Source organism: Histoplasma capsulatum, genomic scaffold (genome assembly GCF_000149585.1).
Source record: "Histoplasma capsulatum NAm1 scaffold_6 genomic scaffold, whole genome shotgun sequence".
Classification (NCBI taxonomy): Eukaryota; Fungi; Ascomycota; class Eurotiomycetes; order Onygenales; family Ajellomycetaceae; genus Histoplasma; species Histoplasma mississippiense.
In genome coordinates, this window is record NW_001813977.1 from 2195087 (window position 1) to 2220287 (window position 25201).

Genomic DNA, 25201 nt, shown 5'->3' on the forward strand with positions numbered 1-25201 from the left:
TTGAGTGGCCCACAGCTCTAGACGCAAGGCCGCTGCTGAATAGCGTGTCTCCAAGTCAAATTCAAGCGTATATACATGCGCACACACAGTATACAACATATACACACTTTTTATCGTGGGAAAAAATTATCCTTCTCCCCTCGATTTTGCATTCCCTCTCTGGTTTATTGTTTTGGCCTTATTTTCCTTCTTTGCTTTTCTGTTCCCCTTTCTGTTCGCTGTTCTATCTCCTATGGGGATTGTATTAATGTTGGTACAGCTGGATCGATATCAGCCCGATCAACTCAGGATCGATCGTCGAACTGCGTGAGATGGAGGTTTCACACAAGTGGGGCTTTCTTTCTTCGTTTCCTATTCTTCTTCCTCTTCTTCTTCTCGCACAGGAATTTACTCAACGCTTGGAAAAAAGAATGGAGGATGGAAAAATCAATAGGATCACCAGCAAAAATAAGGGACTGACTCTTTTTTCGAATTTCGGTAGGCCTAAGGTAGTCAAAGGGAATAAGAGTGTATATGTTTATTTAGAAAAACACACAAACGGAGAAAGTGGAGACAGGAAGAAAGAAGGTCACAGGAAACGAGAGAATTGTTGTGTTGTACAGAGAAAGAGGCGACGAGAGGAGATTGTGGGGAGGAAGACGATGTTTGATATTTGATTCCAATTCACCACTTTTTCAACAGAAGTGTCTGAGGGAGTGAGTGAGTAATCATCAACGAGCAGAGAGACAGGGGAACGGAGCGAAGAGGGAAAGATCATGATAAAAAAAAAGCCCAAAAAAAAGAAAGCAAGCACGCACGCAAGCTACCATCAGAACGACAAACGGTGGAGAAAGCAAGATGCACCTATGACATGACGGCGAAATTCTAGGTCCGGGGAAGGTGAGAGAAAGGGATTGGCCGACGTGGTTGAAACGTATATCTGCATGCTCAACAGACAACAATGCACTGATTGCCTGGTGGGGCAGTATGTCTGTATGTGTGGATACATGTATTACACAACTTGGAGGCTGGAGCGCACGGCCTATCCAAAATGCCAGATTGGAAGAAGCCGTGAGCAGTAAATATTAACCCTTGCTATGCTGCAGGGAATAACCCACCGAGACGGACTTAGCCTTGAGCTATTTGTCGAGTTATATTTGCCGTAAGTTAAAGTTACATCATGGAGGGTATATGCGACTACGCTGTACAGTACATTCCTTCCTTTTCAACATTTTCCCCTTGGAGGATCATGGACATGCATTTTCGGTTCCTCTCATCTTCTCTCGCTTGCTTTTCGCTGGGATGTAGGTTGGACATTGAGCTCCTGGTGTTGTTGTCCTTGGGTTTGCGTTTGGGCCTGGGCTAGGGCTCGGGCTCGGGCTCGGGCTTGGGTTTGGGCGTTGATGGCTCCAAAGTGCCGTCGTTCGTTTCGTTGTCCGTTGGGCAGCAAGAACCCAATGTACCCGTTACCTGCATCCACTGCGGGGTCACCGCTTGTTTCCCTTCGTTCAACCTCCTTGCCAGCCCCCTGCGAGGCGTACCAGTGACCTGCCCTGTGTTTTCGCTTGCCCGCGTTTTGGGTTGATATCTCATGTCAACATCATCTCCAAGCCCTCAAGACTTTGCCTCCCCTTGCTAAGCAGGATGAAACACAGGACAATCCCACTATTATGCTCTTTCACATCGAGATTGCATAGATATATATATATATATATAAAGCTATATAAGTACATATTCTCTTATTAGTGCGTGCGCTTTTGGACGACATACTACAATATACGCGATACAGCCCTGCTCGACGTGGAAGATGCTGAGTAGCTCCATCTCCATTCCCCATTCTCCAATGCCCATCCTCCATCCGCCAATACCCATGCGCAAGGCACAATGGCAACAGTCCTGTCCCTGGCCATTCGACCCCACGGCCGAGCCGGGGGAACGCATACACTGATTAGCTCAATTATACCCAGTCCAAATTGTCGACTATGGCTGGTTTGTTCTTTTTTGGTCTCTTTCTCGATTATTCTCGTCATTTAATTTTTAATTCTTTTGATGAATTTTGAGGAAGCAGAACCAGCCATTCCTCATTCTTCATCGACAGCCTTCTCTCTCTTGTGAGTCCTTTTTTGAGACACAGTGGCCGGCAATGGGTTTTGAGTGTTGGGCGGTCAATAGTGGTGGCGAGACACAACAGTTTAGACTGGGCTTCTGTTTCAGTGACCCTGCCAGGCATCACTTATTGTGAAGTATACTGCTAACTTGCAAACACAGAGAGTGATTTTCTTCATTGTTCTGACGGTGTTTAACTATGATAGTTATTCTGCTGTTATTCTGATATTTATTTCTCATTAGAAAAGCTACCCTCCCTCATCGACTGATTCTTCTTCCTGGCTTGCTGACGTGACGATCAATCACCCCTCAGGCACTAGTTTGGTAATCTTGAAAACTTAGAGCTGAATCTGGCATAAGCGACACATAGTTACGCTGTAATCCATCCCCCTTCCATTCCATTCTCCATATTTATCATATTGTCCTGTAACTAGTTAGTTATTATTATTATTAGCTAAACCATCTCACCTATCCCCTCGTCGGTAGGTTTTGTGCAAATTAGAGTGGTTTCGATAGTGTATATTATACGAGATCTTATTGAGTAGCTAAGGTATTTTCGGTATTACTTGGTATTAGTGTATTTTATAAACCCTAATTAAGGATTCGCGCCGTCACTGCCAGATTGGGCCATCTCATGAAATTCCTCCCAACATCGAGTTTTCAAACAGAGAGGTGTATTTTGACAAGCTGAGCAATCAGAACTTGATTGACCTGCTCTTAATCCTTTCTGCTGTCCTATCTTTCGTTTATACTGACACCAGGCACAAACTAGGCGTTTTGGCAGTGAAATTCGTTGGTGATTTAGATCTCTATTTGATCGTTCGATAGGGAGGTTGTCATGAATCTTAGGTGCAAATTCAAAGAGCTGTTGATAAAGCTTCTCATGAAAGCTTATATGATAAGGCAGATCCTTCTTAGGGACTCCCTGCTGCTTCTTATATAAGTAGTAAAGCCGGTAGGCATTAACCGCTGCAGAGTCAATAAGCCAGTAGAAAATAGGGAGCCAGGTCCGATAGGTAATTCTATGGCTAGTATATGCCGCACGGTACTGATTTGCTAGGTCCACCCCATTCATATTATGATTGTAGTCATCTATCATGACTGGGATTTTCAGCTTCTTCTGTGGCTGACCTTCAAAGACCTTTCGTACAATATTGGCATTGGTTGAGAGCTCTCCAGGCCGCTTTCGAATACGTTCAATAAAGGTGTCAAGCGAATGAATGGTGCTTAGTGCTAATACCATATTATTATCTTGCATGGCAAGACAGAGAACCTTCTCTTGTTCAATAGCATATAGAGTATTCCATGGAATAGCTGCCGTATAATCTCTAAGCTCTGCGAGAACTGCCGGAGCCTGATTTGAATGAGTAGTTCCACATGCACCATATCCCTTTTCACGTAGGAATTTGAATAGTGCAACAGATGTAAAGTAATTATCTAGATAAACTGAGTAAGGAGTTACCTGCTGAGTGATAGAGGATTCAGTGACCAGCTCTATAAGTGACTCTGTAGGCAGCTCTGTGGGCGGCTCTGTGGGCGGCTTCGTGGGCGGCTCCGTGGGCGGCTCTGTGGCCGGCATAGAGATAGTGGGAAGCCGTTGAAGGAGATTCACCACCATAGATCCCGTCTTTGTTAACCCTGGGAATTGAAACATAGGCATTATACTCTACCGGCGGCTTGACCAGGAAAAAGACCATAAATAGCCATGTTCTGCTAGGCCAAATATCTTATATCCCCGAGGAATTGGCTTGGAAGGCATTTTGTAGGTGTGTTGACTCCGTCCAAAACATTTAATCATTATCTCATCTATTGAAATCTTAGAGCCAGGGGTGTAGTATTTTCGGCATGCTGTATGGAATTCAGTAGCTAACGGCTCTACCTTATACCACCAGTCCTTATTTTGAGCCTCGGGCCGGCGGGCTTCATGGGGGTTTGATATATGAATATATCATTTAAGCTGTTGGAATCGCGTATGGCTCATATAGGATTGAATGGAATGAATAGAGCCCTGTTTCAGGTCATTCCGCCAGTATAGATCAGTCCGTTGGGATTTATGGACTTCCATATAGAGAAGAAGGTCTATAAAAACCTTTATCTCTGCTGGATTGATCTTTTTCCATTCTCGTGGCTGAATAATAGAAGTAGAAATAGAAGATGTTTCCACTATTATTTTCTCTGTTTCTATCTCCATCTCCACACCTGAGAGCTCCGGAGCTTCATTATCAGTATCTCCATCCTCTTTCTTTAGTTTTGCATAGAGATTTGTTGAATTGCTGATCTGTTGAAAGCATTCCTCACTGAAAAACAAGGTAAACAGGGCGTAGGGACTCTCAATATTAATATCTATAGAAAGGTTGAGAACTGGGCCTTGTGAAGTAGCTTGCATAGGAAGGAATTTAACTGATTCTAGTGATGGAATCTCAGCAATGACCTTCTCAATAGGTCTCTTTCGTTTTTTAGGTGTTTTTGTATGAGCTGGAGAATCAATTAGTTATCTAGGTCATAAGGATTGATTAATATAAGGAAATTACCTTTGGATTTGGCAGGTGTTTCAGCGGATTCCATGTTTGCAGGTGGATATCATGAAGAGAGGCCTGTAGGGAGGCCTGCAGGTAGGATTTCATTGCGTTGAATTTCATACACGATTTGAATGCTTGGGATTCTATTGGCCATGCCAAGGCGCCGGTGCAAATTTCCATACGACTAATTGAAACCACGCTAATTTGCACAAAACCTACCGACGAAGGGATAGCCAATGTCATCCACAAATACTAGTAGATCCATGGATTCGCAGGAGTTTGTAAAGCCGACCCCAAGTTTTGGGCTGTCGGCCCGTTCGCTGGTTTTCCTCATCGGCCCTAATGACGGATCCAATGGCATTGCTCGCCTATCCGCCGCCACGACAGCTCTCACGCCTGTAGGTGCATACCTTTTTTTTCTTTTCTTCTTTTGGACCTCGCTTTCGTTCCTCCATGTCTTTCTTTCTTTCTCCCCCCACTGCGCCTACGGAGCCATTAAAGTGAAACACATATTCGGGTTGACTTCAAGTCAGCCACCCTCCATTCCCCCACAAATACCAAATATTTGGTCAATTTCGAAAGACTAGGCTCCCCGCGATGTGCCCTGTCTCAGTCACTTTTATTAATGGGCTGGGAAACTGGATAAACACATCTCTCCAGGCCTCAAAATGAGAAGCAGCGGCGGTCATTGGCTTCGGCGGCACTGGTAGCAAATTAAATATATAAGCACTTAGCCAAGTCAATCTGCCGCCCCAGCTACTGCGTATGCTCAAGAACACGTCCTCAAGCATGAGTCTTGCCACGAAGCTGGATGTCGGTTGTTATTTTTTTGTGCGGTACCTCCGAATCATGCAGGCTCCTCGAAAAGTGGGCTCTCATCTCTTGGCCTCTGCGGAGTTGGTGTCCCAGCGTCTAGTGCAACATGCAGGCTGGGCTCACATTATGCAGCGGGCGGAACGGAGAAAGGATACACAAGCTGCGTCACGGAGCTTAGCTTGAAGGAGTTAATCAGACCAGCTGATGGGGAAACGGAGGCTCCGTCGAGTCGATGTTGTTTCCCATCACATCTCTGCTTGTTGATGTTTCTCTATTGACGGAGGCTTCCAATGGTTATTAAATAGCATTTTGAAATTTAGAAAGAGTTTTAAAATACCATCTCCGCATCCAGTCTAATTGATCAAAAAAAAAAAAAAAAAAAAAAAAAGGTGCGAGTGCTGTACAATAAATTGAACCCACCAAATCTGAGCAAACATAACCATCGATGTCAAATTCACCGGGGAAAACCCGCCATGTAACAGAAACATACGGTTATCCTCTGTCTCTTCTTTAGCCTTCTCTTTCCTTGGGAACAGAAGCAGCAGAGACCTAATCTGAACAGCAACGACTGGTTCGGAAGAGAAGATGGGTGTTTCTGTAACCTTCCCAGAGTTGGGAGCCATTGCAGACTGCTGAATCTCATGATGTTGGGGAAGTGCCAACCTCCATAATCATGGACAAACCAACCGGCCTACCCATCACCCTTTGATATCTCAACATCATCTTTGGAAAATGGCTTCCCCATTTACTCCTACTTGTCAGAAAAGTTACTACGGACGGGCATTCTTCTGAGCTGTTTCTCTGCGTGTCTGCTGCGTAGCATGTTTCAAATTGTCCAGTTGGGGGTTCTATCTACTGCCAATCGCCTATGCAGGGCGTCCAAGTTGGCGGTGTAGCCGCAGTAGCTTGCATTTACCTACGTATCATGTGGGGAGACGGGAGTAAGGGCTCCAGGAGCTTCCAAACAAGTTCATAGAGATATGAAATTGCAGAAGAAGCGAATTGTAAAGATGATATCCTTTTGGCTACCAGGTATATCTACCCTATTCTCGGACTTACCGTAACGGGATAGACTTTACCATGTCGTTTCTGATTGTTACTATTCATTCTAGAAGAGCATCTCGGTGATTTAAACTGTTCGTGCAGCAGTATGGGTAGCAGTCAACCCATGATAATATGGCTCGTCCAAGGTTTCAAACCATTTGATCTTCCATCATATCTTAGCATGAAACCCAGTTTATTGTGTAGCAGGGCAATACTATTCATTTTTCTATTAATATAGGTCGCTGCTACTATCATCACCATCCTTACCCACAAGACCTAGTGCCATGTGTTGGTCAACTAACAATGGTTCGCCCCAGCATTTTCATTACAAAACCAACCTAGCTAACCTCCCCCTATAGTTGCAGAGAGAACAACAACACAGAAATAGGACGACATGCTAAATCAATGCATTATACTAGATGCAAGAAGCTTCTTGATATCCGTGTGGTGTGGCTACATTCAAATAAACAGCTTGGTGATATGAGCTCATACACGACCGAATTCATTGCCCCCTGTCTGGCTTTGATATAAAAGAAATCATCTTGAATTTTTGACTTTAAGAACTGCCTTTAACACTACACAGTCTCTTTTTGAAGGGTTGAAAAGTACATTCATCGTATACAGTATATGGGTTGGTACATTTTTTTTCTAGTTCGTTCCCTGTCACATCGAAGCTCCGTGCTGGCTTAATATCACTAACATCCCGTTGCTGGCATAGATCAAATACTAGGCTCTCAAGCTGAAGACGCCATTGAGCTGACGGGCAGACACCATGGCGATAACCTCCAGCATTACTACGGCAATAAATTCCGTGTACAAAGGAGAGGTAGCCCAATTGAGCATTGGGTAGACACCTCATCCTGGCCTTTCAACCCTTCTCTTGACAACGATATTCTGATCCCGCCATTCCCCAACGAATCTGCCAGTACAGTCCCGCACTGCTTCTCGTCCATTCAGAGCCTTTCTGGCGTCTCAGTTGCGTCATCGGAGAGTCTGTGCTACCAGGGTCCCTTGGACTATCGCGGTATTTGCATATATCGCAATGAGCCGCCCGAACCCCTGATGCAGAAGGCTAAACAGATCATTACCGAAGAACACGATCCATCCACTACTTCTTCCCTGCTGCATGGTGAGGCCGCTCTGCAGGAACTTAGCAAACTCCCGCGCCGCCTCTGGAATGCTACAGAAGAGGAAGTGTTTGAGGAACTAGGAAATCGCCTGACTCCCGGCCGGGACCATGACCATGACCATTATCATTATGACGATACCGATGATCACCGTCTCCATCCCACATTAACTTGTTCAATCAAACGGCAATGGACCGAGTCCGTTTCTGTCCCCCTTCTTCCTGATTTCCACACGGCGCCCTTCCTCCCAGACCCAAAGCCAGATAAAGCCTATGGCTTCTCGCATGATGCATTCACGCACGCCCAACATGCCATAATCCCCACACTTACCGAATCCGCAGCTGCATGCGCATCTCTGTCTGCATCTTGCAGCGGCGCCGAAACAGAGATTCTTTCCAGCCCTAGTCCCAATCTCTCCGGGGGCTACGCGAGCCCGGATGCACATCTCTTCTTCCCCTTCTTCGCTGCTGAATTTGCCTCCATGGCCACTGGCGGCACTCACCACACAGCAACAGAAGAAGCCAGCAATGCTGCCGCTATATCTCTAAACAGCCTCCTCGAATTGCATCGCCGCACCGTCGGTACTCACCAGTTTGACGAAACGCAGCCCTGGTTCTTCTCACTGACTATGGACCAGCAGATTGCGCGGTTGAATGTTCATTGGATTACGGTTAGTGGCAGGTCACGGGCAAGGAAGGCACAGCAATCCCAATTCCATTCCCATTCCCATTCCCATTCGCAATCGCAATCGCAATCGCAATCACCATTACAAATACAACTGAGACAGCAACGGCATACCACTGTAGCGACAGCTACATCTACAAGCACTTCCCGCCTATTCAACACAGAGTTACTATCCACCTATATCCTCAGCGACACCAATTCCCTGCGCGACCTCCAGAGAGCGACATGGAATATCCTGCGCTATGGCAGGGACGTTCTACTTCCCAAAGTGCGTCTGTTGCTTGATCTTTGCCAGCATCTGCCGGGTGAGAGACGCAGTGTGTCATCATCGAATCAGTCAGAGCGTGGACTGAGCCGGGATAGTGAAGTGGGTTCTTGTCGTCCTAACGTTGTCGACGGGTCCGCTGTTGAAGAAAATGGTGAAGGCCCGGAGGGCCAACAGCAGTTGCAGGAGCAGGAATACGACCAGGACCAGCAAGATACATGGGAAGGGGAGGCGCCAGATGTGTTTCTGTGATGATGGGGATGATAAATGCTATGCCGACTGTGAATGGGCCGGGAAGGAGGTAAGTGGGTCTATCTGTGGAAGGGTTAGGCAAAACTATCGACATCGATACCATTTTGCCTTTCTCACTTTGCATGCAGATATTCGAGGCAGTTAGGTCGATACGCGTCGGTTTGGATAGTTTCTTTGGACGACTGATGTCAGGACAGACAAACGTCTGCGAGGGCGCCAGATTAGGCATGGCATGGGTGGACTTTCAGTTTATTAGTGGAATGTGACGGTTCTAGTTCGTTTCATCTCTTGGTTCGCGGGTATTCCCTCCTCCCCATGTGAAAAGGGGGCGAAGATCGATGGAAGACATGGATGGGTATACGGATGAACACAGGGATTCGCATTTGGACAAGTGTAATGGCTACTGATTTTTGATCATTTTGTTGCAATTGGGCCTGGTTGTGAAGTTTTATATGTTACTCTGCTACGTTGGTTGGGTAGCTGGATTTTTCCATGTATCTCTCTCCTCTCTCTCTCTCTCTTCTGTTTTTTTTTTTTTTTTTTTTTTTTTTTCCTTCATTCATCGTCTTCGCTTCGCTTTGCATATAATAATAAACTCCTCATATCACAGTACATCTTAAGAAATATTCACTCCAACTCATTCCGCAGCTCGAAACCTACCCAAAATTGGTGATCCAAAGAAGCAAGACTTAAGTAAATTACCGTATTGCCCAATCATAACCCAAATGTACTATAGACATTTCATGCATTTAAGGTAAATAAATGTATATGCACAGTACACTTCTCTGCAGGCAGTCTAGCCAGGTCCTTTATTGTGACATCATCCACCAAGTAACAGCAGCGGCAGAAGAGCCGTCACGCTGGCAAGGATTCAAATCCCTGCTGCTGCTGCTGCTGTGTTGTTTCGGCAATAGTGAGAATAAGAAAAACAGAGGGGAGAAGAAAAATCCCGTTTCTCCATACGATGCACAAATTGCGGGGAATAAAGAGGATCGCCAGCGAAAGAGTGCAATATACTCTTCTTAGTTTTAGGTGGTGCAGAAGACATGTCAATCGTGCTTCTTAAGCCACTCCCCCGGCCCTGGGATTGCATTAAATGAAAAAAAAAATAAAAAAAAAAAATTAATAATAGATATTCACATGTGTAATCTGCATGAGTGATGTGTCTCTCCATATAGCTAGAAAAGAGGTACCGATTACCCAGGGAGAATGACATGTGTCAGGATGATGATGCCTATCAACGTAGTGGGGCATGCTCAGAGTTCTGATACATCTTTTAATTTTTGGCGTAGGAGCGGGGTGTGCAATACCTCATGATGTCAGAGGAGGCTGCGGTGAGGGGCGGTTTACTTTCTTTTTTCTCTTGCTTCCCTTTTTCTAGTTTAGAATCCACTCGGCTCATCTTTACCCCACCCTCGATTTCTCCTTTTCCTTTTTATCTCCATGTGCACATGGCATTGGAGCAGAAGAGGACGAAAATAGAATAAAGGAGGACATGTTCGTCTTCGTCGCGGGGTTGGGTTAGAGTATTATCGCCAGTATAGAGTGGGTTAGGCATGAATGTATGCATGCAGAATGCGAGGCGAGCGCCAAAGGGATTTAGCTGCCGATATCATCTTCGTCAAGCAGGAAATGGCGCCCAATGCTGTTACAAGCCAATTGATGCGCGAAATTGGTGGATGATAAAAGAAAGGGCTTGTCGGGCATCAAAATTGTTGTTTCATTGAGAGGGCAAGGGTATAGCTAAAGGGACCGGGGAAGAGATCATTGGAGGGTAAAAAGGGGAGCAGGCGAAGGATGAGCGGTGGGGTCAATTATTTTGGAGTGAGCAAATGAGCACAGACTGGCGAAGAGGCGCCATGAATTAGTGGATATAGGCTTGCGGAATGTGTTTCCATATCTTTTTCTTTGTTTCTTGTGTGCTCCGTATCCTCTTGTGTGGACAATAATATCTAATATCCCATTTTATAGTTAGACGACATTGACGATGGAGGATGCGGGATTAGCACGTGATGTTGTTCCGTAAATGCACTAGTACATTGGAGCTTGGACCAATGCTTGATTTATTCATTACATAAACATTCCGGAGCCTCGGCGCCAGTTGTTCCGGAGAGTCATCAGATAAAAAAATAATATGGAGGAATTGCTGACGGAATGACATATAGCTACAAACATGGCTGCTCACGATTTATGATCTAATTTCTTTGTATATGTTCTTCTACGGACATACCATGCTCCTCCTCTGAGTTCTCCTAATTTCCCAGGCATCTTGAAGAGGGCAATGACTCTCCGAAGAACGGCAGCTCCTCCAGCTGACCCCTCCAATGTATGCGTATATGCACATATAGCTTTGTTATAGCTCATTTTGGTCCCTACGACTTATAAGATTGACAAATTCATCTGCGCAGGAACCGGACTCTATGCCCCTCCCAGTAATGCCTGGAAGCCCTATGAAAAGGAATCGCGCGGCACAAACAGCTCCAACCCTCAAGACCAATTCTGCTCTTGACCCTGCTGCTACCGCAGCCCATGCGCAGGCGGCGGAATCCCATAAACATGACCATTCGCATCACAAAAAGGGGAAGAAAGGAGGCGATGTATTTTATAGTTTTCTTTTCGCCTAGTTTGTGGAAACAGCTGTAGACTGTAATTCCATAAATAAAGTAAGTAGATTGGCTAACGTTGAAAACGTAGGACTTCGACGCACTCCTCAACCCATTTTACTACAGCAAATCCCTCACAGATCCAATTAATACTGCCCAAGATAAATGGAACCTATTGCCTGCCTTCCTTAAAATTAAGGGCTTAGTCAAGCAACATATCGACTCGTATAACTACTTCGTTGAGGTTCAATTGAAAAAAATCGTACAGGCAAGCGCAGAGATTCGTAGCGATGTTGATCCTAACTTCTATATCAGGTACTTCTTCCTTTCTATATCCCTAGTTTCATTTGAATATGTTACTTTGAAAACAACTGCTAAACTACTTGGCCTGCTTTCATTTAGATTCCATGATATATACCTGGGCAATCCCCGGCGGGCAGACGAAGAGCAAGACTCCAAATTTGATTTAGCATCCACTATCACTCCAAACGAATGCCGCCTGCGTGACATGACCTATGCAGCCCCTATTCTGGTCGATTTCGAATATGTCCGTGGTAGACAACGGGTCAAGCGGAACGGGACCGCCATTGGTCGGATGCCGGTTATGCTACGGAGCTCCAAGTGCGTCTTGTCGAATAAGTCAGAGGCAGAGATGCAGTTGCTACAAGAGTGTCCTCTTGACCCTGGTGGGTATTTCATCGTCAATGGGACTGAGAAGGTTATTTTGGTACAAGAGCAATTGAGTAAAAATCGGGTTATTGTGGAGACGGACTTGAAGAAAGATATTGTGCAGGCTTCGGTTACTAGGTGTGTTCTACTGCTGGATGTATTAACATTTTTATATCCATTGCTTAGTTTATGCGTTTATGGAAGATATTTCGCTAATGCTTATGGAATAGTTCTTCAAACGAGCGTAAATCGAAGAGTTACATCATCCTGAAAAAGGATCGGATATACATGAGACATAACGTTCTTAGTGAAGATGTTCCAATAGTTATCCTTCTCAAGGCGATGGGAATCCAGTCCGACAAGGAAATGTTGCTTCTTGTTGCCGGCATCGATAGCACATTCCAAGAAGACTTTGCCATCAACTTCGAAGAAAGCGTGAAACTCGGCATATATACGCAGCATCAGGCGCTGGAATACATCGGTAGCAGAATAAAAATCAACCGGAAGCCGAACAGCTTCGGAATTACCCGACGAAACCATGTCCAGGAAGCCATCGAAGCTATTTCCTCTGTTATCATCTCTCATGTCGTCGTGGAGAACTTGAACTTCCGCCCCAAAGCTCTGTATGTCGCGCATATGGCTCGGCGCGTTTTGATGGCGAAGCACGACCCCAGTCTAGTAGATGATCGGGATTATGTAGGCAACAAGCGCCTGGAATTGGCTGGCCAGCTTCTGGCCTTGTTGTTTGAAGATCTGTTCAAGAAATTTCAGTTTGATATTAAAATGAATATCGATAAGGTGCTGAAAAAGCCGGTGCGGACGGAACAGTTCGATGCGTATGGAGTCGTCGCGATTCATGGAAACCACATCACCCAGGGTATGAACCGGGCCATCTCAACCGGTAACTGGAGTTTGAAGCGTTTCCGCATGGAGCGCGCAGGCGTTACTCATGTATTGAGTCGATTAAGCTACATAGCAGCGCTAGGTATGATGACCCGTATTTCAAGTCAGTTTGAGAAGACGCGCAAAGTCTCAGGGCCTCGAGCCCTGCAACCGTCCCAGTTTGGTATGCTTTGCCCATCCGATACGCCAGAAGGTGAGGCTTGTGGCCTTGTAAAGAACTTGGCGCTTATGACGCATATCACTACCAACGACGAGGAGCAGCCTGTGAGGAAACTCATATTCGCTCTTGGTGCAGAAGATGTGCAGACTGTCGGTGGCCGCGAGTTGCATGGCCAGGGGGCTTACATTATCTTCCTCAATGGATCCCCTATCGCCCTAACACGGCGGCCGAAATTTTTCTTAAATTCGTTCCGACGGCTGCGGCGGACGGGACGGGTTTCGGAATTCATCAGCGTCTTCATTAATCATCATCAAAACGCAGTGCACGTCGCGACGGACGATGGGCGGATATGCCGCCCACTAATCATTGTTGAAGACGGGAAATCAAATGTAACCAACCGCCATCTCCGGTTGCTCAGGAACGGGACGATGGGAATTCGACGACTTCTTGGCTCATGGTCTCGTGGAGTATTTGGATTGTAATGAGGAAAACGACTTCCTATATCGCCGTCTATGAAGAAGACAGGCTCAGAGCACGACGCATTTGGAAATCGAACCGTTTACCATTCTCGGCGCTGTGGCCCGGTCTCATCCCTTACCCACATCATAACCAATCCCCCCGAAACACATATCAATGCGCTATGGGTAAGCAAGCGATCGGTGCTATCGCAAACAACCAATTCCTTCGCATCGACTCACTCCTCTACACCATGGTGTACCCTCAAAAACCGATGGTGAAAACACGAACAATCGAGCTTATCAAATACGACAAGCTTCCCGCCGGCCAAAGTGCAACTGTTGCCGTCATGAGCTATTCTGGCTACGATATTGAAGACGCCCTCGTCCTAAACAAAGGCTCTGTAGACCGCGGCTTCGGCCGCTGCCAGGTTTTCCGGAAATATTCCACAAACCTTAAAAGTTACTCCAACGGCACAAAGGACAAACTTAAAGGTCCCGATCGCGAAAACGGCGTGCCAATCCGCAAACATGCCCTCCTCGATAATGATGGCCTTGCCGCCGTCGGTGAAAAAGTAAACCACGGTGAAGTCTACATCAACAAAGTCACGCCGGAAAATGCCCTCTCATCCGGCATCACGGGTTCAGACGCGGGCAGGCCCATCGCCTACATCCCCTCTCCGCAAACCTACAAACTTCCCGACCCCAGCTACATCGACAAGGTGATGATCTCTGCCACCGAGGCCGAAAACCAACTCATCAAAGTCCAGACGCGCCAAACTCGCGTGCCGGAAGTCGGCGACAAATTCTCCTCCCGCCACGGCCAAAAGGGTGTCGTCGGCATCATCGCCGAGCACGCAGATATGCCATTTAGCGACCTCGGGATCGTTCCGGATATTATCATGAACCCGCACGGTTTCCCCTCGCGCATGACCGTGGGCAAAATGCTCGAGCTGATCGCAGGTAAAGCGGGAATTCTCTCTGGCCAGTTCGGCTACGGGACTGCCTTCGGCGGCAGCCCCGTGGAGGAAATGTCCGCCATCCTTGTCGACCACGGCTTTTCGTATGGCGGCAAGGATTATCTCACATCTGGCATCACGGGGGAGCCGCTCCCTGCTTACGTCTTTATGGGACCTATATATTACCAGAAGCTGAAGCATATGGTTCAGGATAAGATGCATTCGCGGGCGCGCGGGCCGCGGGCGATCTTGACGCGGCAGCCGACGGAGGGGAGGTCGCGGGATGGTGGCTTGCGGCTTGGCGAGATGGAGCGTGATTGTCTGATTGCGTATGGAACGAGTCAGTTGTTGTTAGAGCGGTTGATGATTTCGTCCGATCGGCATGAGGTGGATGTCTGTGAGAATTGTGGGTTTATGGGGTATTTGGGGTGGTGTCAGCGTTGTAAGACGTCGCGAGGGGTGGTGAAGATGGCCATCCCTTATGCGGCGAAGTTGTTAGTTCAGGAGCTTTTTAGTATGAATGTTGTCGCAAGATTGAAGCTTGCGGATGAGTTTCCGGAGGAGAGAGGGAGGTAAACGTCGATGGTTGTATTTGTGGGTTTTTTGTTTTATATTTAGATTGGAGTGAACTGATACACAGAAAATCCATATTATTATCATAGCTTGATGACTTAGCTTTCACTCCCTTTCTAGGAATCTGAACGTGGATATGTTTGAGATTCAGGCGATGGTATTAGCAAAAAATAAATTATAAAATCCAAAGCACAAGAGATGAGCATCAACTTTGTCATTATATGATATTCCATCATTCAACGCCTTACGCACCAAGGAAGGCCCTTGCTCTCACCAACTTCTGGGTCCGATTTCGAACTGTTGATATATCTACACATGCTGTTGAAATTTCCAATAATAAGTTAATCACACAACGATAAAAAACAAAGATAATTTCAAGGACTACCCAGACCCTGAACAACCATACCCTCTTCTCTGCTAGCCTTGTCCATAACCATGGAAAACACAACCAAACACCTTGTCTGCAAATGTGAATGGCAAAATCGTATGTAACTCGAGTCGTCAGCGACCTGTTAACATCGAGTACAAATGAAACAACAACAAGGAAGAAAACAAGAATTCCCTTATCCAGCCAGTTACTCTTTGTTTTTAAGAGTCCAATAATAAGGTCATGATCCAGATTATTTTTCACATCCGCCACTCCTCAACTATATTCCCCGCGCTAACTAACAAACTCGGCTTTCCTGTATTCCCCGCACCATTTGCCGCTGGCACCTCCTTCAGATTCTCAAAACGGAGACAGGTAATCGGGTCTTGATACTGGTAGTAGGTTATGGGTGTATCTGCACGATTGGGATTGGGAACTTCGGCGACCACGTCCTGGTGTGCTTGTAGTTGGATGCGGCTCGATGGTATTGACAGTGGTGTGTTTGGGGTGGATGATAGGCAAGAGGAATGGGAGGGAACTAGGGGCGGGGGCATGATAAGTTTGCCAGTGCTGAGGGAGAAAAGCTGGATCCTCTTGGAAGGAGAAGCTAAAGTTATAGTTAGTTGAAGATTGAATTGTTTTCTATTCTTATTTTTCTTCCTTTATTTTCCCCGGAGGGGTGTGCAAGGGCGAAGTAAGAAGGGAGTGGAAACTTACTACATGCGAGAAGACCGATTTCGGGGCTGATATCTAGCTCGTCATGGGATATGTGGTCGTTTTCGTATTCGTGGAATGAGATATAGGGCTTCGTCGAGGTGTGATTGGGTTTGTTGGGCTGAGGATGCCTTGCGATGCCGCTTGAGGCATAGCGGAGATCATACATGTGTAGCTACCAGCGTTGGAAAAAGGGTGTGCATATTAGTGATGATGACCAAGGGGCAATAGAGAGGAGTTCCGATATTCTCAGGCATACATTTTTCTTCGCTCCTGCCACCACAATTCTCCACTCATCCACCTTCCGAATTTTGTATACACCATGTGGATGCTGGAGTCTCGATACAGTATCCTGAGAACGCAGGTCAAAGAACTGGACCAGAGAGTTGTTCATCCCGGCGATAACCACTCGAGGTGTCAGCCACTCCACAGACATGACATCAGCAGTATTCGGCAGCTTGACGTCTTTGGCTGCCCAGGTTGATTCGGTCCGAGTGATGAGTAACAGGTCACTCGAGTTGCTAACTACAAATTTGCTATCCGTTAGGCTTGGGCACGCGGCGGAACATCTTATCATTGAACCATTATAGTAAAATCTGGTTCCAGAAACTTTTGACGGAGATATCGTTAGTGTGATTCTAGGAGCAGGCTGGATGTTTTCAAATAATAGGAGTCGGGTGGCTTTGAGGTAGCCGAGATATTCTTACACAATGAATCAGACACAGGTACCCCATCCCATGGGTCTTCCAGTTTACAAGTTGAAATATGCACGGATTCACTGTTTGGGCTACTTGTTGAAAGACTGGATATACTCTCTTAGCATCGGCCGATTGAAAGCATAGGCGACATATATAGACACTCACAGAAGCCAGCCAGTTGGGCCTACAGTGAGCGATGTGACCTGTCAAACTCTTTAGAAAGATCGAAATGAACTTTGGCAATCACACTTACCCAATCATGCCCAATCATTACCCGATTGCACTGTCTCTGATGCGACTTGTACTGCCAGGGTCGATTTTGTTTATTGGGGAGATAAGACCTAACAACGCTGTCAGCATGGAGCAATGGTCAAATGAAAAGCAGGGGGATTGGCAAGCTATCATACAGAAGATTAAAGTTCCACGCCGTATTGACCGCTGGATGGAAAGTACGTCAAAATCGGGAACAATAAACGCCATTGAACACTTTGAGATAACCCACCAACCAGGAGAGTCCCAGTCCAAGGGTCCCTGGCGAACCTCGCCACGGGAAATAGGACATCCAGGCTCGATACATCAACCAAGCGATTCCTTGAATATAGCCTTGCACATACGGCTGCACAGTTTTCAGAAACAAAACTCTTCGACGTGGGTAGTGTGCCACACTCCCGCTGCAGCAATTTGCCACCCAGCGGATAATGTAGCATGTTTGACCTTTTGATAGTCTCTGTCAACACTCGCTGGGAGTGATCTTCTATTCTCTTTCGTCTCTGCATGTTAAAATTAGCATAGCGGCCTCAAGTAGCAATAGACAAATAGCTATAAAACACTGACCAGAGCTGTCTGCTCCCTTTGTTTTATATCATCCCTAGAATACTTCGATCCTAACGGTGCAGTGTGATTTGCTTGGATTTTAAAATACTTGTTCTTCTCCGCGTCTGGAGGGCATAGACCGTTGAACAGTTAGTTTAAGGTGCAAAATCGAAATTCCCTTGACTATATGGAGCTCTATGAAAATAAAGAAAATCAAACATATTCGATGATCCTTTGGCAATCGCGCCACCATAAAGTTCATATGCACATCTCCATCCGCAGTTTCCCAAACATGGAGTAAATGGACTCCCGACAACAAGACAATAACAATCCACCTACTAAAAAAGGGGAACAGAACGCCCCATGTTGCACAAATCCAGGGCAGTATACAAGCTCTAAAATATTGTTCTTGAACGAAGGCGACATCTCATTACGATTTGAAACCGTAGGCATGATGCATTCACACGTACCATAGTAGTACCCTGGGATGTCCCGCGGGACCGAATCCATGTTGAATAGTTTCTATATCTTCACCCAGCGCTATGAATTTGAATTTGTGACCGGGCCTGACATATCACCACCGTTTCGACTGGGGTAATAATACTTTATATGCTTTACAAGATAATCTCCCCGTGACGGAGAGCAGGCCCTGAAATGGCGACGGCCGAGCGTCCCTCGACAGCATATGAGACAGCTCTGCTTTAATAATTTGCAACACGATAAGACATTGTCGTCGTTGGCATCTTTGCTTATGTCAGCTAGCTGTTTTCACGTGATTTATTTCGTGGTTCCTGTTGGCCCTAGGTTGCCTGTCACGGACTAGCGCATGCACATATCCCCTCGTCTGCGCCACTAAGATACAATTAGTGCAATACTATTAGTGTAACAACTAAGCTGTTAGCTCTGAAGTACCAATCAATAATTTCTCATACTAATTCTATGTAATTTGATTTGTTGATATCTCTTCATTGTCTCATGTTTTCTGCTCTACATTCTGCAATTTTGAAACCTTTTTTTTTTTGATTCATATTCATATTCACCCTGTTCATTCTGCTTATTCTGAAACAGAAATATGATTTTTATAGATGATTTTCAATTCTTCAATGCTTCTTTTAATTGATTGATTAATGTTTTTTATTAGTTAATATAAAAACAAATGTACAGTAAAAACAATCTGTTAGTGAACTTTTCGCAAACATTTCATCTTTAGAAAATATTAAATTTAAATTATAAAACCTTCTCATCACTCTTCAGTTATCAATCTGTTCAATGATATTGATTCATAAAATTCATACATTTTATTCTCTCTTTATATTTTAAAATGTGATATTCAGAATATTGTCTGTTTCATCAATGTCTATTTAGAAATGCAGATATCAAAGAATTCAATCATCAATTCACAGAATTGATATTCAATTATTTCTGCAGAAATCAAAATATTTCTTAAACAAATTATCTATATAAAAGTATATAAATTTTCAATAATTGAAAATTATTGAAATAGAAATGATATTCAAAAATTGATTCATTTATTAAAATTTCAAATAAAATAAAAACAATTTAAGCAGTTCAAAAAATATATTAATATATTCAATTCTCACAGATTAGAATTCTCCTCCTCTTTTATACAAAAATTAAAATCTTTATACTTCAACTTTTATATAGCATGTCAGAAACACTACAACTCAGATTCAAATCTCTTTATTAATAAAATGATAATTTGATTCTTTAAATGATTTAAATTCATAGTTAAAATACCTCGGAAATCAATCAAGTAGAGATATAAAATTTTTAAATTAAAAGATTAAGATTATTTTTAAATTTTTTCATATTTCATAATAATCTCTGTATAAATACAATGTTTTATACTTCAGAATTAATAAAAATTGAATCTTTTATGATGGAATTGATTGAACAGCTATCAGCATTCTTGTAGAGTACTAAGCATCCTTACAACTACTCACAAATGTAGGGGTACATTTGAATTTTCCACTTTTCTTACTGTTTTTTGTATAATTTTAACCCTCCAATCTATTCAATATCATCACACACCCTCTGCAATTTCTCTATATGTGTATACTATGTATGTATGTATGTATAGGTTTAACGTCCCGGAGAAAACACGGGCAGCGCCCGTGTTTCAGAAGCCTCCCGAAGGGCATGGAGACGTGCTACGCTGGAGAGATTTCTATGTACACAGAGAGAGAGAGAAAACAGAATCTAGGTGGCAATTCTTGAGAAGACTCAGCTCATTGCAAAGGATTTTTCTGAGCTGCGCATCCACTTCTGGCCCGACGTATGGCCATTCATGGTGGGGCTATAGTGTGGTTCCCTGAGGGGACCGCCGCTGCCGTGCCTGGAAGGCTTTATAGTGAGCAGAGAGGGATACCTCTCTCAGTTGATCAGAAAGCTGTCTGTGCTTCTAACATCAGAAGAAAGACAGACAAGATAAATAATGAAGGAGAGAGGACTGAAGAAGGTTGTGACAGGAAAAGAGCAGAGAATGACAGAGAGAGCAAAGAAAAGAAGGAAGAAAAAGCATTTGAGTCGATAGAGACAAGGGCAAATGAGAGGAAAACAAAGCAGAGTACGTGTAGATACAATGCCGGCAGTCAAGAACATATCAGCTGAGTCAGACACGTAGACTGTACTGATTACACCACAGCTAATTGAGACAGATGAGCCTAGTTGTGCTATCTGTACTGTCTGCATAGACTGTGATGTCCCTGGCAGTTGCACTAGCTACCGTGGGTGTACTCAGCAGGCCGGCCTCGTGGAACTGCTGCGGGGGTTGTTAGATGGTTTGTAGCCAGCCGGCTGCGTTACCTTGTGCAGTACCGTGTGTAGAACTGCGTGCAGTCCAGCAGTTCTACAAAGTCTGTAGGGGTCAGAGACCCTAGATAGGCAACAGCTGTCGCCCGGTTGTGTGGCCGTGCTGCTGGCCTATATGTGTATACTGCACAGGTTGAGTGGTCATAAAGCCCTCAACACCCTCCTGTCCGCCCAAGGACATCGACACAGCTTACATCAGATCACTGAAGCCGGAGTCACTGGTCAATTTTGTCACTGAAAAGACTGGCAAGAAGCAGAGGAAGATTGTCACAATGTCTTTCTCAGTTTTCAAAGAAGTCAGTGACACCATCCCCACAGCCATCTCTCAGCTACAGAAGCAGTTTGAGGAGGTTTAACAGCAACAGAATCTGCAGCAGAAGATTCTCATCAAATTGATGAAGACTCTGAACAGCTGAGTTGAGAAGAAAAGGCAGTCAATCAATCAGAACTTTGCTTGAATCTTCTAAGAAACGTTTGTCAAGTATGTGACAGCAAATTTGAGTGCAGCATCAATTCTGAAAGAAAGTACTGCTTCAGATATTCATTCACAGTTAAATGCAGTAAAGACAGCTATGAGGAAGCTGACTACCTGAATGAGTGTTGCTCAGAGAGGGAAAAACTCTACCCTCTTTGAGGTTACCCCTGCCAAAACTGCATCTTTTTCAACAGACAGAGTTAGTGGAGTTAGTCTGCAACTCAAAAGCATCAATCAGTCAAGAGACTCCACAGAGGGCACAAAACAGCAGAAGGATTCATGGGTTCTCATCACTTTTCAATCAGAGAAACAGATCACTCAGCTACAGTCATATACTGTGTAACAGACAATTGTTGCAAACATTCAAAGGGTGGAAGATATGGTCAATGTGCTGAAGATGAAGCCCATCAGAATAGATTGAGCAATCACATCAAGCAATAGAGGCATATATGATACTCTGATTATTGAGAAGGCAGTGGCTACTCTCTGTGAAGTTCTTGACACCATAAAAATCCGGCTATCAGAGCAGTGGTACAATTATGCTGTCTCAGAGATTTCAGAATTTATTCAAAACTGGGAAGGAGCAAGAATCCTCACAGACAAGATGATTGAGGGAGAGGTTCTGATTCAGACAAAGATAAAATCAGTGAGCTATCGACCATTGCATCATGGGGTGAATCTCAAAACAGAGAAGATTACATGAATTGTCTTCTTTCTTGCCTCAGTAAAAAACTTCTCACTCTTCAATGTCAGTGAGAGGGTCAAACTGATTGAGAAAAGGCTTTTGACAGTGAGACATAACTCAGAATGTTAGAGGTTCTACTATTCATCAAAGTGTGTATATATATATATATATATATATATATATATTCAGATAGTGGATGACAAGCACTCACTGACTTCACAGATAACATCTCCAATGATCATATAAGAAAGAGAGGCTGAAACCCAGCAATGCTTAATAATCAAGATTCAGTGGTTGAAAACATTGCTATCTGCAGTCAATAGATCCACACTTGCCATCCCACACTACTCAGAGAGATGTGAGACAGACCTCATAAAGAGTGTAAATAAAAAAAATGCTGTTCAGACATTCAAAAAATGATGAAGAAGTCAACCCTCAACAGATCTATATATTTTCTTAGATGAATTAGAATGAAATTTTGACAATAGCAGACAAGTGAGCTATGATTTCATAGTTTATTAGAGAAATAAACAGCTGGTCAGCTTCTCAGCTGCGCTGAGCTCTATATCACATATCTTCAAAACTGAGACAGTTAATGTCTGCCGGGCATTAGAGTATGCTGTGAAGCTTCTATCTTGTATCACAGAGAACAGCAGCAACTTTTAGATCTAACTCTGCTTCAATAATATCTCAGTCATCTGAGACATACAGAGCAGTGCAGCAGCCTTCTCAAAAAGAGTCTACAATTGCTATTATGAGCTCTTCAGACAGCACAATGTCGGCCTGAAATGAGCTTCTGAGCATATGAAGATAAAGGGCAATGAGGAAGCAGATTGCTTGATTAAGTGAGCAGTTTCATCCACTGCAGCCTCAGTCTATGAATTTGAGACCACACCTACAGTCAGTGGGGTCTGCACAGTGGCCAAGCAGCTCAGTTAAGAAACAAGATGAAAGTGATGGAGTGAAGTCTGTGGCAAGCTCTCTGACTGATACTGGGGCTGGAGTTTCAGCAGGCTGACTGTAGAATATCAAGTAAAAGCCTCTTCAGAGCTCATTAAGCCACAGCATGTTTTTCATTGCTGATTTGCACTTCATTTCTCTTATGAGAACTTCTTCTGATATCGCAGATGTTTCCAGCATGCAGATGTGAGACTAATCTGTGTTTGTGAATATAATAAAGGCTCAGAATATTTGATGCTTTGTCAACATTTACAAAGATACCTTCTTCACTGATTCAAAAGATCAACAGTACAGCCACACAACTGAGTGATAGCTGTTGCTTATTTAAAGTCTCTGATCTCTACAGACTTTGTAGAATTGCTGAACTGCATACAGTTCTACACACAGTACTGCACAAGATAACACAGCTGACTGGCTGCATATCATCTGATAACCCCTGCAGCAGTTCCACAAGGCCGGCTTGCTGAGTACACCCACAGTAGCTAGTGCAACTACCAGAGACAACACAGTCTATGCAGATAATATAGATAGCATAACTAGATTCATTTGTTTCAATTAACTGTGATGTAATCAATACAATTTATGTGTCTGACTCAGCTGATATGTTCTTGACTCCCGGCATTGTATCTACACATACTCTGCTTTGTTTTCCTCTTATTTACCCTTGTCTTTATCAGCTTAAATGCTTCTTCTTTCTTTTTTTCTTTGCTTTCTCTGTCATTCTCTGCTCTTTTCCTTTCATAACCTTCTTCAATGCTCTCTCCTCTCTTTTCCCCTGGGTATATGTCAGATCATGTGACTGCAAGATATTGCAGATAACACAGTCTTTTCTTCATTTCTTTCTTTTATTCTTTTCATTTCAGAACACACACTTTTTCTCTTTTTCTTTCATTTATCTTATCTATCTTTCTTCTGATGTTAGAAGCACAGATAGCTTTCTGATCAATTGAGAGAGATATCCCTCTCTGCTCACTATAAAGCCTTACAGGCATGGCAGCAGCAGTCCTCTTAGGGAACCACACTATAGCCCCATCATGAATGGCTATATATTGAATCAGAAGTGAATGCGCAGCTCAAAAAAATCCTTTGCAATGAGCTGAGTCTTCTTAAGAGTTGCCATCTAGATTTTGTTTTCTCTCTCTCTCTGTGTACATAGAAATCTCTTCAGCATAGCACATCTCCATGCCCTTTGGGAAGCTTCTGAAACACGAGTGCTGCCCGTGTTTTCTCCGGGACGTTAAACCTATACATACATACATACATCAGCTAACAAATTCTTCCCATGGTGATAAAATTTGCATATTATGTGTATGTTGATATCAACATTGTTGCATCTTGACATTGAAATGAGTGACAGCTTCAATGATCTTCCCATGGTTATGTTTATTGTAGTAATCAAAATCACTGACATGGAAAGTGATAGCAGCTGTAACAAAATTTTCAAATTCTTTTATGCTTTTATCTCAGAACTTTTCCATATTTCTTTGAAAAAAGTGATTGCTTATACTGCCCCGTGACGGCTCCACAAGGCCCATCGTTTCCCCTCGGATAATCCCATCTATCTCATGACGTCACGCAGGTATCCGAACCGGTTTCCAACCACCCTATGACATCATTCGGATGCAATAGAAGAGGATCCGATTGATGAGATATGAGAATCCTGTTTCTATACGGGGTCAGTGGATTCCTTCTGGCAGATCAATGCAGCGCCACTGCGGAGTTGCTTCGGCTACCCTCGCTCATAGAGTGAGGGGAGGATGGCTGCCCGTTGTCTATATAGAATAGCTAGATGCTGGCTCTCTATTCCAGGAGCCAGCGATTCGTCTTTTATCTTTTGACAATAAGATACCAGAGTTACCACTGTCCTCATACAATATTCTTAGTGTGCCGAGTACCTCTGGTAGTTCAGTATTTGTATAGTATTCTACGAGTTCGCGTTTCAAGCGAGATAATCAAGCCCACCCATAAGGCTTCCCATTATATACCATCCTCCTCTGTGCCGCTGCCGAGTAGCAACCGCCTCGGCGCCGTCACATTACAGTGATCTTGAAGTTCTAATTGTTAAAGTGATATCTGATTACATCTTCCACTGACAGTAGTTATAATGCTTTTCATTAAAATGTTGAATACTTGTAGTATAGATTCTGATGATTTGAAAATGCTTGTGATATTTTCACAATTATAATTCACATTAGTTATATCTCTACCATGGTTCAGATGTGCTTTGAGTGTGGTTTAAATGACTGAGATTGTTTTATTCAATTTTTGTAGTAAAATATTACATCAGTGTTGAAGTTCTCACAATGTTTTCTCAGTCTGTAACTTCTTAATTCTTCTAATCACAGCTATCTTCTCAGTTTCAATTGTATTTAGATTTTTAGAAAAGGTGTCCTTTTCTAAATTATATTTTGAATCTGATTTTATAAAGAAGAATGATGTTTGTTGTACACTTTCAGTGATATAAGTGTATGTTTTACAATTTTCTTCATTAATGATTATTGCTTCTGATTCAACAGTGGCACAAGTACAGTGGATGCTGTGGG

At 44.0% G+C, this 25201-nt stretch overlaps 5 protein-coding genes across 5 annotated transcripts; 3 read left to right on the forward strand and 2 right to left on the reverse strand.

Annotated features, from left to right (window-relative positions):
* Positions 1-2499: 2499 nt before the first annotated feature.
* Positions 2500-3664, reverse strand: HCAG_06969 (predicted protein; the record flags this gene model as incomplete). Its single annotated transcript, XM_001539314.1, has 3 exons — positions 2500-2509; positions 2554-2630; positions 2855-3664. 3 exons carry the CDS (start codon positions 3662-3664, stop codon positions 2500-2502), a joined length of 897 nt encoding a protein of 298 aa, XP_001539364.1.
* A 2681-nt stretch (positions 3665-6345) lies between these two features.
* On the forward strand, positions 6346-8792 carry HCAG_06970 (predicted protein; the record flags this gene model as incomplete). Its single annotated transcript, XM_001539315.1, has 3 exons — positions 6346-6361; positions 6847-6939; positions 7195-8792. 3 exons carry the CDS (start codon positions 6346-6348, stop codon positions 8790-8792), a joined length of 1707 nt encoding a protein of 568 aa, XP_001539365.1.
* A 2281-nt stretch (positions 8793-11073) lies between these two features.
* HCAG_06971 (DNA-directed RNA polymerase III 130 kDa polypeptide) lies at positions 11074-15117 on the forward strand (the record flags this gene model as incomplete). The annotated part of the gene is made up of 7 exons (XM_001539316.1): positions 11074-11118; positions 11152-11224; positions 11436-11455; positions 11487-11710; positions 11798-12202; positions 12295-13516; positions 13546-15117. 7 exons carry the CDS (start codon positions 11074-11076, stop codon positions 15115-15117), a joined length of 3561 nt encoding a protein of 1186 aa, XP_001539366.1.
* Positions 15118-15531: 414 nt separating this feature from the next.
* On the reverse strand, positions 15532-18216 carry HCAG_06972 (predicted protein; the record flags this gene model as incomplete). The annotated part of the gene is made up of 10 exons (XM_001539317.1): positions 15532-15575; positions 15789-16088; positions 16199-16370; positions 16455-16720; positions 17059-17077; positions 17147-17234; positions 17301-17331; positions 17396-17663; positions 17728-17831; positions 18177-18216. The coding sequence occupies 10 exons, from the start codon at positions 18214-18216 to the stop codon at positions 15532-15534; spliced, it is 1332 nt and encodes a 443-aa protein (XP_001539367.1).
* A 1390-nt stretch (positions 18217-19606) lies between these two features.
* Positions 19607-20029, forward strand: HCAG_06973 (predicted protein; the record flags this gene model as incomplete). Its single annotated transcript, XM_001539318.1, has 3 exons — positions 19607-19638; positions 19808-19898; positions 19931-20029. 3 exons carry the CDS (start codon positions 19607-19609, stop codon positions 20027-20029), a joined length of 222 nt encoding a protein of 73 aa, XP_001539368.1.
* Between the last annotated feature and the right edge of the window lie 5172 nt (positions 20030-25201).